This window comes from Heloderma suspectum, chromosome 4 (genome assembly GCF_057233095.1).
Source record: "Heloderma suspectum isolate Gila_16-S chromosome 4, 16-S_ref, whole genome shotgun sequence".
In the NCBI taxonomy this organism is placed as follows: Eukaryota; Metazoa; Chordata; class Lepidosauria; order Squamata; family Helodermatidae; genus Heloderma; species Heloderma suspectum.
In genome coordinates this window covers 203,583,192-203,596,256 of record NC_139461.1, presented here as the reverse complement: position 1 = coordinate 203,596,256, position 13,065 = coordinate 203,583,192, and the positions used below count along the sequence as shown (strand labels likewise).

The window sequence follows — 13,065 nt, the reverse complement described above, 5'->3', positions numbered from 1 at the left end:
CTGGGAGAACAACTGAGCACTCAGTCACTTTGCATCAACCGTTGCTTTGGCATCTCATAGCCAGGGTGCCACTGGCTCCTGGAAATGCTTCACTTGCTCCTCTCCTTCCTGGGCGGAAGGCAAAGGACAAACAAAGCCAACTGCATGGGGAAGGTGAAGCAAAGCCAGATCCCCAGCCAAAGTGCCAGCTAGAAGCGCTCCAGCCCACACTTTGGCCAGGGACCCAATGATGTTAAGGGGAGGAGGCCTGACCCCCACCCCCTGATGTCATCTGGCCCAATCGGGAACAGGCCAATTTGATCCCCAGACACAATATGGTTCTCTACCCTTGCTATTGCCCAAATGCTTAAAAAAAGTTGTATTGTGCTAGAAGCAGTCCACCAAAGTGTTAGAAAGGTGGGTTCAGTCATGGAGCAGGCAGGATTATAGGGCAGAAAGAGGTCCTTCAGATATTATGGCCTAACCCATATAGGGCCATGTAGGAAATATTTCTGAATATTTCCTGTTGTGGTTGTACACTTATTATCAGTGACCAAAAGCACAGCAGCTATAGCAAGTCTGATTCTCGGCTTATGTAAATGCACAAACTTTCACTGACTGAAATAATCACGGGGGCATGATGAGCAACCAGCTCATCAGTATCCATTTGAATATTCAGGACAAGTTCTGGGTGTTTCCTTGCTTTTAATGGGAGATCTTGCAATGATTTTATCCTCTTTGATGATCAGTGACTAGGTACAGAGTACCTGGATCCTGGAACGAAAACAGTACTCAGTGAAATCTCTCTCTCAAATAAAAATGCCTATTTTAAAAACAGATAGGGGGATATAATATAGCATATTATTGCAGTTATAAAAAGTTTTAAGACCATTGGGTTGGATCCAGAATAACCTTCCCATGAATGGAAGGGCTCTGTAGATCTAAGGAAGACTTCCGATCCAGTGGGGGAATCCTGCTAACAGAAGAGGTGAGGTGATCTTTATTGATTTGCCCTTTCCCAGCAGTCCCCTCTGCCCCATGAAAATCTGCTCTGGAGGACTGAGGTTTCTCCAAAACAGTGGGGGAGGTGGCGGTGAGGTTTGTAGAGGGAGGGGGGAAATGGTGAAGATCGCCCTCACCCCTTCCACTCCTCAGGAGCTGCTTCTTCCACAGGCAGAACAGAAGTTGGATTCAACCTATTATTCTAATGATAAATAATAAATGTTTTCCTTCCAGCTGCTGAGATATTATTCATTGTTCTCTCGTCAGCGTCTGGTTCAAGCCTAGGCTTGCTGGATGCCAGGGTTTACCCTGACACTTCAGGTTTTTACTCCATGTTAATGCGTTAACACGATTAGTGTCTGTCAAGGTATAGGGTTGGGAAATGTCCCTAGCTAATCTAGATTTGAAGCTCAAACAGAATACTATTCATATACCTGAGGAGTAACAATAAGCCTGAAGATGCTTGACTAGAGGATTCATCGTGCGATCTCCATTTCCACTGGTCCAACATAGGGATGTTAGAGAATTCTGCCACGGATCCCAGGGAGGCCGAATTCCAGTGAATTCAGCCCCCTGGAATCCGTGGCGGAACGGAGCAACCGCCCCACCACCCCACAAAAGCCCCATGAAACGGAGCCTACCTGGTGGCAGCTCCGGTGGCTCTGGCCGCTGTCAGGCTGTGGCCGCTACAGTGGCCGCCATTTGCATCCCTGGCAAGCCGTGATAGGCTACGTAAGTATCTACGTAGCCTATCATGGCTCAGGGCAGGGACAGAAATGGCGTAGCTGCCGCCATTTGCATCCGTGTCTTTAGCCATGATAGGCTATGTAAATATATACATAGCCTATCACGGCAATAGGAAGGAACGCTAATGGCGTAGCGGCCACCATTTGTGCCCGTCTTTAGCCGCGATAGGCTACGTAAATATATACATAGCCTATCACAGGAATAGGAAGGAATGCAAATGGTGTAGCGGCCACCATTTGCGCCCGTCTTTTGCCGTGATAGGCTACGTGAATATATACGTAGCCTATCAGGGCAATAGGAAGGAACGCAAATGGCGGCTGCTGTAGCCGCCATTTGCATCCGTGTCTTTAGCTGTGATAGGCTACGTATATATTTACGTAGCCTACCATGGCTAAAGACATGGATGCAAATGGCAGTGGCTACGGCGGCCGCCATTTGCGTCCCTGTGCAGCCCAGCGGCCGGATGTCCGGCTGCCGGCGGCCCCGACTGGGAGAATTTCGGGGGAGGAACAGAGCGCCTCCCCCACACTGCGAATGACCCCACGTGGAATGAGGTAGGGGATTTGTACATCCCTAGTCCCACAGAAGCGTTGGGTGGATATTGCAAAATAGAGTAGTCACTTCAAATTAATTTGGAATACACACTAGGTTGGAAGTTAACGTACATTCAATTCTATGGTATTACCTTACAGTCACAGTATGGTGGTGTTCAGTCTTCTTGAAAAACCCAGATGGAGAATTCTATATGTGCACCCTGATCCTATCTGTGTTTACTGTGGTGTAAGTTCTACTAAGTTCAGTAGGGCTTAGTCCCAAATAGGTGTGCACAGGATTGCAGCCATGCAGTGCAATCCTAGACATGTTAACTCAGAGGTAAGTCCCAATGAGTTCACTGAGCTTTACTCCCAGGTAAGCATGCATAGGATTGCAGCGCAACTGTCCAAGGGACTTCTCCAACAGAAAGAAGGCCAGATGGGAATGTCAGAGGCTTTCAACAACTGTGAGGGATGGGACTTGAAGAACACAGCCAACCCTCCAAACACTAGGAAACGCCACTACCATTATCTACTCTTTAACAATCTGCTCCCTTGACTGCTACAACCTTCTCTTGTTTGGCCCTCCCTCTGAGCTCAGCTGCAATCCTCACACTAGCTGGTGATAAAATGGATTCTCCCAGCAAGAACATACTATTGTGAGCCATCACTGTCATAATGCAAAGTAAACTGAGGTGGCATGGTCTTGATGGGCAATTAAAAGCCAATAGATTTATAAAGGACCTGTTCCTGATACAGAGGGAAACAGCTAAAATGGGTTTGTTGATATGGATCAACACAGCTGCCTGCATTTTTAGACTGTCCTTGGGGGTGTGGCAACAAGGACTGTCATGATGAATGCCTGCACTTCAACATGTACCGCTATACCACTGCTCTTTTCCTTCAAATCTCTCCTGGAAAAACCCAGCTGTTTGTTAAAACCTTTGACAGGACCTCTTAAGTCTTCATCCCTTACTGAAATTAAACCTAAATGCATGGAACGGGACTTAGAGAGATCCCCCCTCCCATCTACCCTCACCCTCTTCTTTCTCCCTTCCAGACAGCTGAAGGTTCTCTCCAACCTGCCCTTAGAGGTGCTTCCAGACGAGGCTTTTATTGCGCCATTGTCCTGCCTCATTCATGGAATTCTATGGGGGGGGGGCAGATGGCATCCCCTTCAACGCGCAACCCTCCCATGTTTTTGCACCGCTTCTTCCGCTTTTTTTTTTTTTCCTTACCACAGAAAATCCAGGTGCTTCCAGATGAGGCTTTTCTAGCACCATCGCCTTGCCTCATTCATGGAAGATAGAATATCTGCATAACGCCTCCTGTTAGCACTATGACCCCTTCACCATGAAGCATCTTAGGACTATCATTCTAGAAGTGTCTCCTCTCATCTCTATTGAACCCTAAGATTAGTGGTGGCACTTTAGTTGTGGAATGCCTTTCCCAGGCTCACCTGATGTCTCTTTTGTGCTCTTTTCAGTGCCAGGTGAAGAACTTTTTATTTTCCCCAGCTTTTTAGTCCTTCAGTTTTAAAATTGTGCATTTTTAGAACTTTGCATTGCTGCTGGCATTTACTCTGAGTTGTTGTTTTTTTCCTTTGGTTTTATTGTTTTAAACTTACGGTTTTTATATTGTATTATATTATTGTATGTTATGAAATTAAATTTTGTTCCGCAAACCCCCCAGACAGCTTGGCTATTGGGCAGTAAAGGTAAAGGTGTCCCCAACCAGTCGTGTCCGATTCTAGGGGGTGGTGCTCATCTCCATTCGTAAGCCGAAGAGCCAGCGCTGTCCGAAGATGCTTCCGTGGTCATGTGGCCGGCATGACTGAACACCGAGGTGCACGGAACGCTGTTACCTTTCCCGCCGAGGCGGTACCTATTTATCTACTTGCAATTTCTTGCTTTCGAACTGCTAGGTTGGCAGAAGCTGGGACTGAAGAGGGGAGCTCACTCTGTCGCGCCGCACTCGGGTCTCAAACTCCTGTCCTGCTGACCTTCCGGTCTGCAGTTCAGCGTCTTAACCACTAAGCCACAGCGGCCACATTGGGCAGTATAAAAATGCAATTAAATAAAAACAAACGTGTGCTCTAGACAGCAATCTTGTATACATTTACCTGCGGAAAAGTTGCATTAAATTTTATGGGGCTCACTTCTGAGTATACACCAACAAACATGCTCTCTCGTCGATTACCTGTGCAGAGTTGGTTTCCTCTATTTTATGCCTTTGCAAGAATTTTCCCAAGGAAGTGCAAAGGATGAGCCAGGGGCCGCCTGGCTCCCACTGATATTTTAGGAAAGGATGAGCGCTGGGAGTTAAAAACATAAATAAGGGTGCAATCTTATGCATGTTTAGACAGACAGAAAGTCTTACAACTCCCAGCATTCTCCAGCCAGGCATGAGAGCTGTAGGACTTCTTTTTTCTGCCTAAACATGCATAGGATTGCTCCCTAAGAAAGTGTTTCTCTCCTCCGAAAACATCCTGGCCCGGGAGACAATAGCAAAGAGAGAGAGAGGGAGGATGATAGTTCCAATCTGCCAAGAGAAACAGGCGTTAAGAACGCTTTAAAAACATTTCTTAATACGACCCGCCTCGTTTTGCAATTAAAAACATCAGCAACCGCCGCCTGCTCTTCCTCCCGCGTGTTGCATGTACCCGAACAAAACCTGTTGGACACTGGCGGGCGGCGGCTGCAAGGTGAAAGCGAGCGCTCAGCAGTCCTCCGAGGCGGCGGCATGGGCGACATGAGCAGAAAGAGAAAAGCCGCCGAGGCTGTTGCCTCAGCCGCCCCCGCCCGCAGGCGGTTGCCCTTGAGTCTGGGCCTCGCGTTCCTCCAGCTGCTCGTAGGGGGCGCCGCCGTGACGCTCCAGGGCAATGCTTACCACGGGCTGCTGGTGGCCATTAACCCCTCCGTTCCTGCCAATCAGAAAATCATCTCCAGCATTACGGTAAGAAGAGACACGACAGCCAGCGGGAGAACGGCTTTCCTTTTTCTGCCAGCAAAACGTTCCTTTTCCTAAAAGAGGCTTATAGAATCATAGGGTTGGAAGGGGCTTACAAGGCCATTGGAGTCCAACGCCCTGCTCCATGCAGGAAGCCCGATTCCCAAGCAGTCTCCCATCCAAGTCCTAACCAGAGCTGACCCCACTTACCTTCTGAGATCAGCTGAGATCCGGCACATCCAGCCCTGCTCTGTTGCGAATGCAAGCATCTCTTGTTACATTATATAGAATCCTAGAATAGTAGGGTTGGAAGGGGCCTACAAGACCATCGAGTCCAACCCCCTGCTCAACGCAGGAATCCAAGCCAGAGCATCCCTGACAGATGGCTGTCCAGTGTGGATTGTATTCCTCCGCCCTACGTTTTAGAATAATTTCAACATTTCTTCTCTGTTTTATAGTGACTTGTGATCTTATCACGGTGGTGTATTGATTGCATTTTGTTTTATTGTAATATTTTTGTTTGTTTCAAGCCGCCTGGGGAATTTTAGCTGTAGGGTGGCCTCTAAATTGTATACATGCGTGTATGTTATATGCATATGCATAAATGATACGGTCGTACACAGGGCTTATCCCAGTAATAGTTCATTCCCACTGTTTTCCCAGTGTCAAATTTTAGAGCAGGGACCTGTTCCCTTGTACTCCCTAAAGCAGGGGGGATTCTCAAACTTTCTACCTTCAAGGTCTCCTTGATAGAGCAGAAAATGATGGAGGCCCACAAGTTGCAAAATGGTAGTGCAGGGGTGGAGCCAGTCACAAAATGGCAAGTGATGGGGGTGGAGTTTGGCTTTCTCAGCTGGCAATTACAATTATAATTCCTGGAGGAGAAGGCTTTCAGTGGCTACTAGTCCTGATGGCTCTGTGCTGTCTCCAGTAACAGAGGCAGTATGTCTATGTAGCGCAGTTGCTGGGGAACATGGGTGGGAGGGTGCTGTTGCACTCATGCCCTGCTTGTGGCTTTCCCATGGGCAGCTGGTTGGCGACTGTGTGAACAGAATACTGGACTAGATGGACCCTTGGTCTGATCCAGCAGGGCTCTTTTTACATTCTTATGTTCGTATATTGGAAATTGCTAAGTTCTTTGCCACAGTGATTTCCTTGTGGCAGAGTTCCATAATTCAGCTCAGGTTAAGTAGAGTCATTGGGTCTGGTGGCATCATGACTCTGCCTCCCCATTTCAGGCAGAATATGCTGATGCAGTGTTTTTAAGTAGAGAGTACTTTAAAAAAAAATTATATTGTTTTCCTCCCCATCCCACATGCCTCTCAAAGTATTCTTACTCATTTCCTGTCATTTCTTCTACCTAACATGTAACCTATACCCCACACTGCCAGTTCCTTTCACCCTTCCCTTCTGCTGGAGGTAATGGGTGGGTCGACTGAGCCCTGCCTGAAAAATGCATGGAGACCCACGGTTTGAGAAACAGTGCTCTAAGCGCTATGCATATTGACAGCGCTATATAATAAGTAATAACTACATGCTTGGGTCAAGCCACGTTAGCTTTAGTAAGGCTGCAGAATCTGAGATTTCCCAGACCTCTTACTGGAGAAACCAATGTTAACATTTCTTACTGTTTTTGCTGAAAAGTCCCCCCCCCCATTTCAACAGCAACAATAAAACATTTGTTGTCATGTAGCCTCATCTTTTTCAACACCAAATTAACTAACAGTTTTAAATATTTTAAATATGTTTATATTTCATAAAATATATCTAGATATATTTTAATAAAAGCTGTCAGGGATGCTTTACTGCAAACTCTACTTTTACCTCAGCCCATCTTGCCAAATAATACACAGTAAACAAATGTGGTTTGGCTTAGCCAGGCACCCACATAGGGTGGATTCTGGAATTCAGGCAGGATTGCCAGCTTCTTATCCTGGCAAAGGGCTCCTGTGACTTCTGTCTTCTTGGCTGGCAAATATTCAACAAGAAATGCTGCTTGCTGCGCACTGGTGAACTTCTGCTTGCCAAAATAGCTGCCAAAACTGAGTGGCAACCCTAAATCTGGAAATTAGAAATCTAATTTATTTTTCAATTGTAAATCTGATCCTGATGCCATTCCCTCCCCCATGGTTGTGGATTGAAATCTGAAAGTACGTTTGTATTCTTTGTTGTAGACCTGGATCTTGCCTCTGCTTCTAGTGGTCAGGTAGTAGCAGAACTCGTGTGACCTTTATAGTTTTCAGTTCTACCCCATTTCTCCTAGCCCATTACACACTTCACTGCAGTGGTTCCAAAACATTATGAAATTTCACCTCTTTCTGAATTTACCAGATCTTCTGGATCTAGGCTAGAAATCCCATGTGGTAAATCTACTCAACAGCTCTACATCCCACATGTTGTCTCCTGTCACATATTCAACCAGGTGCCACAATTTTCTGTGCCACTTCCTCCTCCTGGCTCCTACATCCCATCTCTTTGTACTTCTTTTTCTCCTCTGCCCTTAAGTAAGTGGCTGGATCCCAGACAGGCAGGGACTTGTAACCCTGTTCTTCCTTTTCAGTGAAGACATGGGGAAACTTATCCTTGGTTGCTGATATGGCTATTGCCAAGAGAAGTTCAGAGCTACCGTCCACATATCCCATGTTGCAGCCTCCCCCAACTTGGTTCCCTCCAGATGTGCTGGACTGTCATTGCCATTGTTCCCAGCCCCCTTGGCCAGTGAATCGGGTCAGCCCCAGATCTATTCGAGAGAGCCCTGAATGTCCATTGGTGGCAATGGAGGGTATTTTTCTCAGCTTGATTGCCATGCAGGAGACAGGTTTCAAGGGGGATTGCAGCTAGACAGGGAAGGGTTAACCCTCCGCTTCCAACATGCTGCAACACTCCACTCCCCCAAATCTTCCCCCTGTGTGTCAATTAAGCTTAGAAAAAAACTTGTCCATTGGTTTGGAATGATCTGAGTCATGGTGCAAAATAATTGAAGAATTTATTTTATTTGAGATGATTTGGATGAGAAATGAATTGGCTGGCTTTGGCTCTCGTGAAATTTAAATAATAAAATAGTAATTATTTTGAAAATTGCATATATAGATATTAATTAGCATATGCAGATTTGTGTCCCATGGGCCTGAGCCCCAAATCTTTTAAGTGGCTATCAATGCCCCTGCCAATGGCCATGCTAACTGGGAATGATGGGAGTTGCAGCCCAATACATCTGGAGGCTATCAAGGTGAGGAAGGCTGCGGTATGGGAACCCCATCTCCAAGCTGAGAAGCACTGTTTTGATGGGGATCTCCTCTGTCATTGCTGTCTGTCAGGGCATGCTAACTATCCAAGTAAATGTGGCAAGGACTATGTGTGTATGCCTGTGTGTGAGGGGGATTAATGCTACAATCCTCTGCGTACTTACCTGGAAATAGTCCCCCTGAACAGAGTGTGACTTACTTTTGAATAAACATGCATATAACTGTATTGCATAGCTGCAACCCTAAACACACATATTAAGTAATTCAATCATCAAAAAACCTGCCGGTTTGAAAGACCAGATGATAAGGCTATCTCACGTTGGTCCAAACTCCACAAAGCCAGGAAATTGGAAGCTAAGGCTGATGCTTTATCTGATGTGCCCTGTGATCAGTCATGATATTGTGCAATGTCACAAATTGTGCTTGCTTAGAACTTACCCTCACCCACACTTTTCCTAGGTCTTTCAGTCCCAAATCCAGATTGGGAGGATGGAGTGCCTGGGACCAGCAAGGATGCTCCATGTTGTCCTGGTCCTGTATTGCCTTATGAAGCATCTGAGCCTTACTGTATTGCTTTGGAACAAAGATGTATAGGATTGCACTGTACCTCAGTTTCTAGAATTTATTGTCTTTATTGTGGGAACAGAATTTGTGTTTCCTGGCTGCAAGAGTAGACACAATCCTGACAGTAAGCCCGTCCCCCTTGATGAAATAATAATTAGGAATTAATACAAATAATACACAATAAGGACCTGCTTGGTTTGAAAATCCCTGTGGGTTTTATAGCAGAATAGATGCACTATATTGGTACTGTGGTGCTTGAACATTGATATTAAGATGTTTAAGGAGTGGCCTAGAAATTCCTAGGTTTAAATGTATACATGTTGAACCTGCAGGAACAAGAAGCCAATTGTGGCTACTTAAGCCCATGTCTGCTGTTGTGAAACTTATGAAAGCAATTGTAATTGCCCAGGCAAGCTTTGTGCAGTTTATGTATTGAATCAGACTTTGCTAAGACTGCCTGTGCAGTGTGCAAAAGTTCTCCTCTTGAAAGTGGTAATATGAAACTGGTAGGATAGTCCTTATCCTGTTGCACTCAGTGGCAAAATGTGTACACAGTTTGGAGGAGGAAGACAGCACCTTTTGTCTCTCTTTAGTTACCATACATCATGATGAGCAATGGTTTCATAAGCATGAAAGGGTTTCAGGAATGTGTTACACCTGAGCCATTCTGGGCAAAACTTTATTCGCATTTCTCTTGCTTTCACCAGGCCTGCAGCTGTTTATTATCGTTTCTTTTGTTCTCTCCCTCCCTCCCTCTTAGGTTATATCCACCCTACAAATTTATAACAGTTTTATACCACTTTGTCACAACTTGTCCCAAAGAATCCTTATTGGTCTTCCCTTGTCTCACAACTTCTTTGTCTTCCCTTCTCAGAACTATAATTTTCCAGGGTTTAAATGAGTTCTGTAGGATGGAAATGCCCTTAAGGTTCTTACACCACTGGCTCCCACTGCTGGGCTTAGAAAGGTAGAGGCACCTGCAGGCATGTACAATCATGACATGTGACATCCTTTGCTTTGGGCTATAAGATTTTGGCTATCTGAAGCGGCCCTCAGTTCAAATGCTTCCAGCATGACTTTCAGCCCAATCTTATGTATGTTTACTCCAAAGAACATCCCATGGCATTCAACGGGGCTTACTCCCAAATGAGTGTACATAGAATTGCAGCTATGTAATGCAAGCCCAAGCATATTTACTAAGAAGAAAGCCCCTCTGAGTTCAGTGTGACTTAGGATGCGTCCACACAGAGTACCCTCTGTGTGGACGCATCCTAAGTCACACTGAACTCAGAGGGGCTTTCTTCTTAGTAAATATGCTTGGGCTTGCATTACATAGCTGCAATTCTATGTACACTCATAGTGCTATCTTAGTGCCTCTTAGTGCTATCAGTTAAAATGTGCCGTTCTGTACACAATACCTTTTAAGCCCTTCTTAATGGATTTTTTGTGGAAAGAAAAAAGCCGGAAGAAACCATGAGAAAACATGGGAGGGTTACCAATGGAAGATGTTATAAGGTGTTATAATCACTGCACCATCTAGTGGCTGTAAAATGAAACATAAAGAACTTCTGGAGAAAGGAAGTCCTCAGTTCGAAGCACTTGTCTGCCCATGTAAAGGAGCCAGGCTTAATCCGGCAAGGAATCCAGAAGCAGAAAGCCCTGGTAAGGATGTAGGATTTCAGCCTCATATGATGAACCCCTTACTCTCTGGCAAGCATGCTTAGGGTTGTAGCCATAGATTTTGATCCTAAGTACTCTTACTTAGAAGTAAGCCTTATTGGATGGACGCAGATAGTCAGGCCTGGGGGCCAGGGGTCTCAGTCTGGCCCTCTGGCCATTTCTCCTGACCTCACCTTCTTTCCCCAGCCATCCATCATTTGGTGGATTCCCAGCTTTTGTGCAGTTTTCCCCATTCTAAAGGGTCGAAATGCCTCATCTAAGCTGTAGTTGCTGGCAGTAAGAGTTTTAAGATACAGTAAGCTGGGATTTGGGGGGGGTTGACCCCACTCACCACTAGAATGCAGCCCCCAGAGTTTGATCCAAAATGGAATCCAGCCCTCAGTCTGAAAGAAGTTCTGCACTCCTGCCCTATTGCAATCAATTAGATTTACTTCCAAGTAGCCATGGTTTGTATCTAATCACTTCACTGGGTTTCCACTTCAGATTTCAGTGTAGCAAGGGGTCAGTGCTCAGCCGCTTGATGTATAGAACTAATGTATATGACAGAGATAGGCACTCCTGAAGAATGATCACATGTGATCTGAAACACAGGAAGTTGGTGGTGCTGGCACCTTACCTTTGAAATTCCCTCCTCATGATGGTTTACCTGTCACCCTCCTTGATTTCCTTACTGCTCCAAGTGAAAATCTTGCTATTTACCCAAGTCTTTTAGGTGTTTTACGGCAGTATTGTTCCTACGTTGGTATTTTATGCTGTGCTGCTGTGACCTTTTATTGTGTATTATGTTATGCTTGTGTTTTAATTGCTTGATTCTGTAAGGTACTCTGAAAACTTTGACTGAAGAGTGGCTAATAAACATTTTAGCCAAAATAAATAAAGTCTGATTTGCGGCTGGGAACAAAGTGCCTTACAATCTACTTACATCCTACTTTGGGGTTTCTTTCCTGAGAGAAATTTCCTAGAAACAGATACATCTCAATTAACTTCTGAGCAACATTTCCAGAACATAATTTTTCTGTCTATTTATGACCTCTGGTCCAAGCGTGGAGATGTGAAGGGTGGCAAATGGATAGGCCGGGCATGTAAGGATCTCCTCCACCGTTGCTGAAATATTGCGGGTGGTCATCTTCCTGCCTCACAAAACTCTACAAAATGCTGCTGGGGCTTGAATTTAAGGTGGTGGATGCACTCCTTTTCAGCCCAGGAAAACAACCATAAACCAGGGTTTTGAACAAACCCTGGCTTATGATTCCACCTTGTTAGGAGAGCAACAAGCCAGGGATGTTTGGACATAATGCTAAACAAACATTATGGGGATTTGCTGGTTTGTTTGGGCGTTCCCAGTGGCAGGAGAAGTGAAGCAGGAGCGATTGGGCAGCCTGTACCAGCATACTTGTTTGTTTCTGATAAGCCAGAATTCTGAATAAATCTGTCTTATTGCATACGAACCAGCCCTATAGTAGCTTACCCAAGGCTACCCACCTCCTGAGTTCATGGGGATGAAATTTGAAAGAGGGATTTCTAGATTCACTAGATCTGAGATCTTTTTCTTTTTCCTCTGAGACATCATTCCAGTCTGACTGGCTGGTTATGGAATAATTTATAATCTCACACTCATATTTGCATGAGCTAGTGATCCTTGTTAAGACACTTTCCTGTTATTACATTCTCTTATTAGGAAATGATGACTGAGGCTTCCTTTTATTTATTCAATGCTACACAAGGAAGAGTCTATTTTGGGAGTATCAAAATCTTAATACCTGCAACATGGAAAGCAAACACTTATGCGAGGCCAAAGCAAGAGCAGTACACAAAGGTAAAGCCAATTTGTGCAATAATATATATCTCAGTTTTCCAATTGTTTGGTTAAAAAGCTTTACTTTATTTGGTACTTGTAAATGGAGATCTTCTTGAACTCAGTTTCAGGAAACAATGACCCTGGAAGCAGACTCTAGTCAGAGAATTACAGTTGAAGCAAGATACAATATTCATATAGCAAAGAGGTGGGGGAAGACAGTGAAAGCAGTTACACTTTATACTTTGTAGCATAGTTGGCTCTTTCTTTGCTTAACTATGAGGGGTATCTGCCCTGACACATCCAGTTGTTAGAGTGGAGTGGGCATGGATGTTGCGTGTTTGTTGTGTGAAGCCCCAAGGCGAGGTACCGCTGTGTTGTCTGGGGATGATGGGAACTCTGTATACTGTATTTTAAATGTTTTAAATCTTTGTAAACCTCCCAGAGCGCTTTGGCTATGGGGCCATATAGACATGTAATAAATAAATAAAAAAAAATGAATGAATAAACTATAGTCCAACTTGCCTGTAGGGTACCAGGTTGAAGAAAGGTGCCGTAAGGATTCCAGGAA

The 13,065-nt window shown here is 45.0% G+C and overlaps 1 protein-coding gene across 1 annotated transcript in view; it reads left to right on the top strand.

The window, feature by feature from the left end:
* The first annotated feature begins 5,009 nt into the window (after positions 1–5,009).
* LOC146347972 (calcium-activated chloride channel regulator 2-like) overlaps positions 5,010–13,065 on the top strand; it is a 37,257-nt gene continuing 29,201 nt past the window's right edge. Inside the window, exons 1-2 of the mRNA XM_084848218.1 lie at positions 5,010–5,216; positions 12,378–12,515. Of these exons, the coding sequence (XP_084704344.1) occupies positions 5,013–5,216; positions 12,378–12,515 (342 nt within the window). The 5' untranslated portion in view covers positions 5,010–5,012. The remainder of the gene's footprint in view (positions 5,217–12,377; positions 12,516–13,065) is intronic.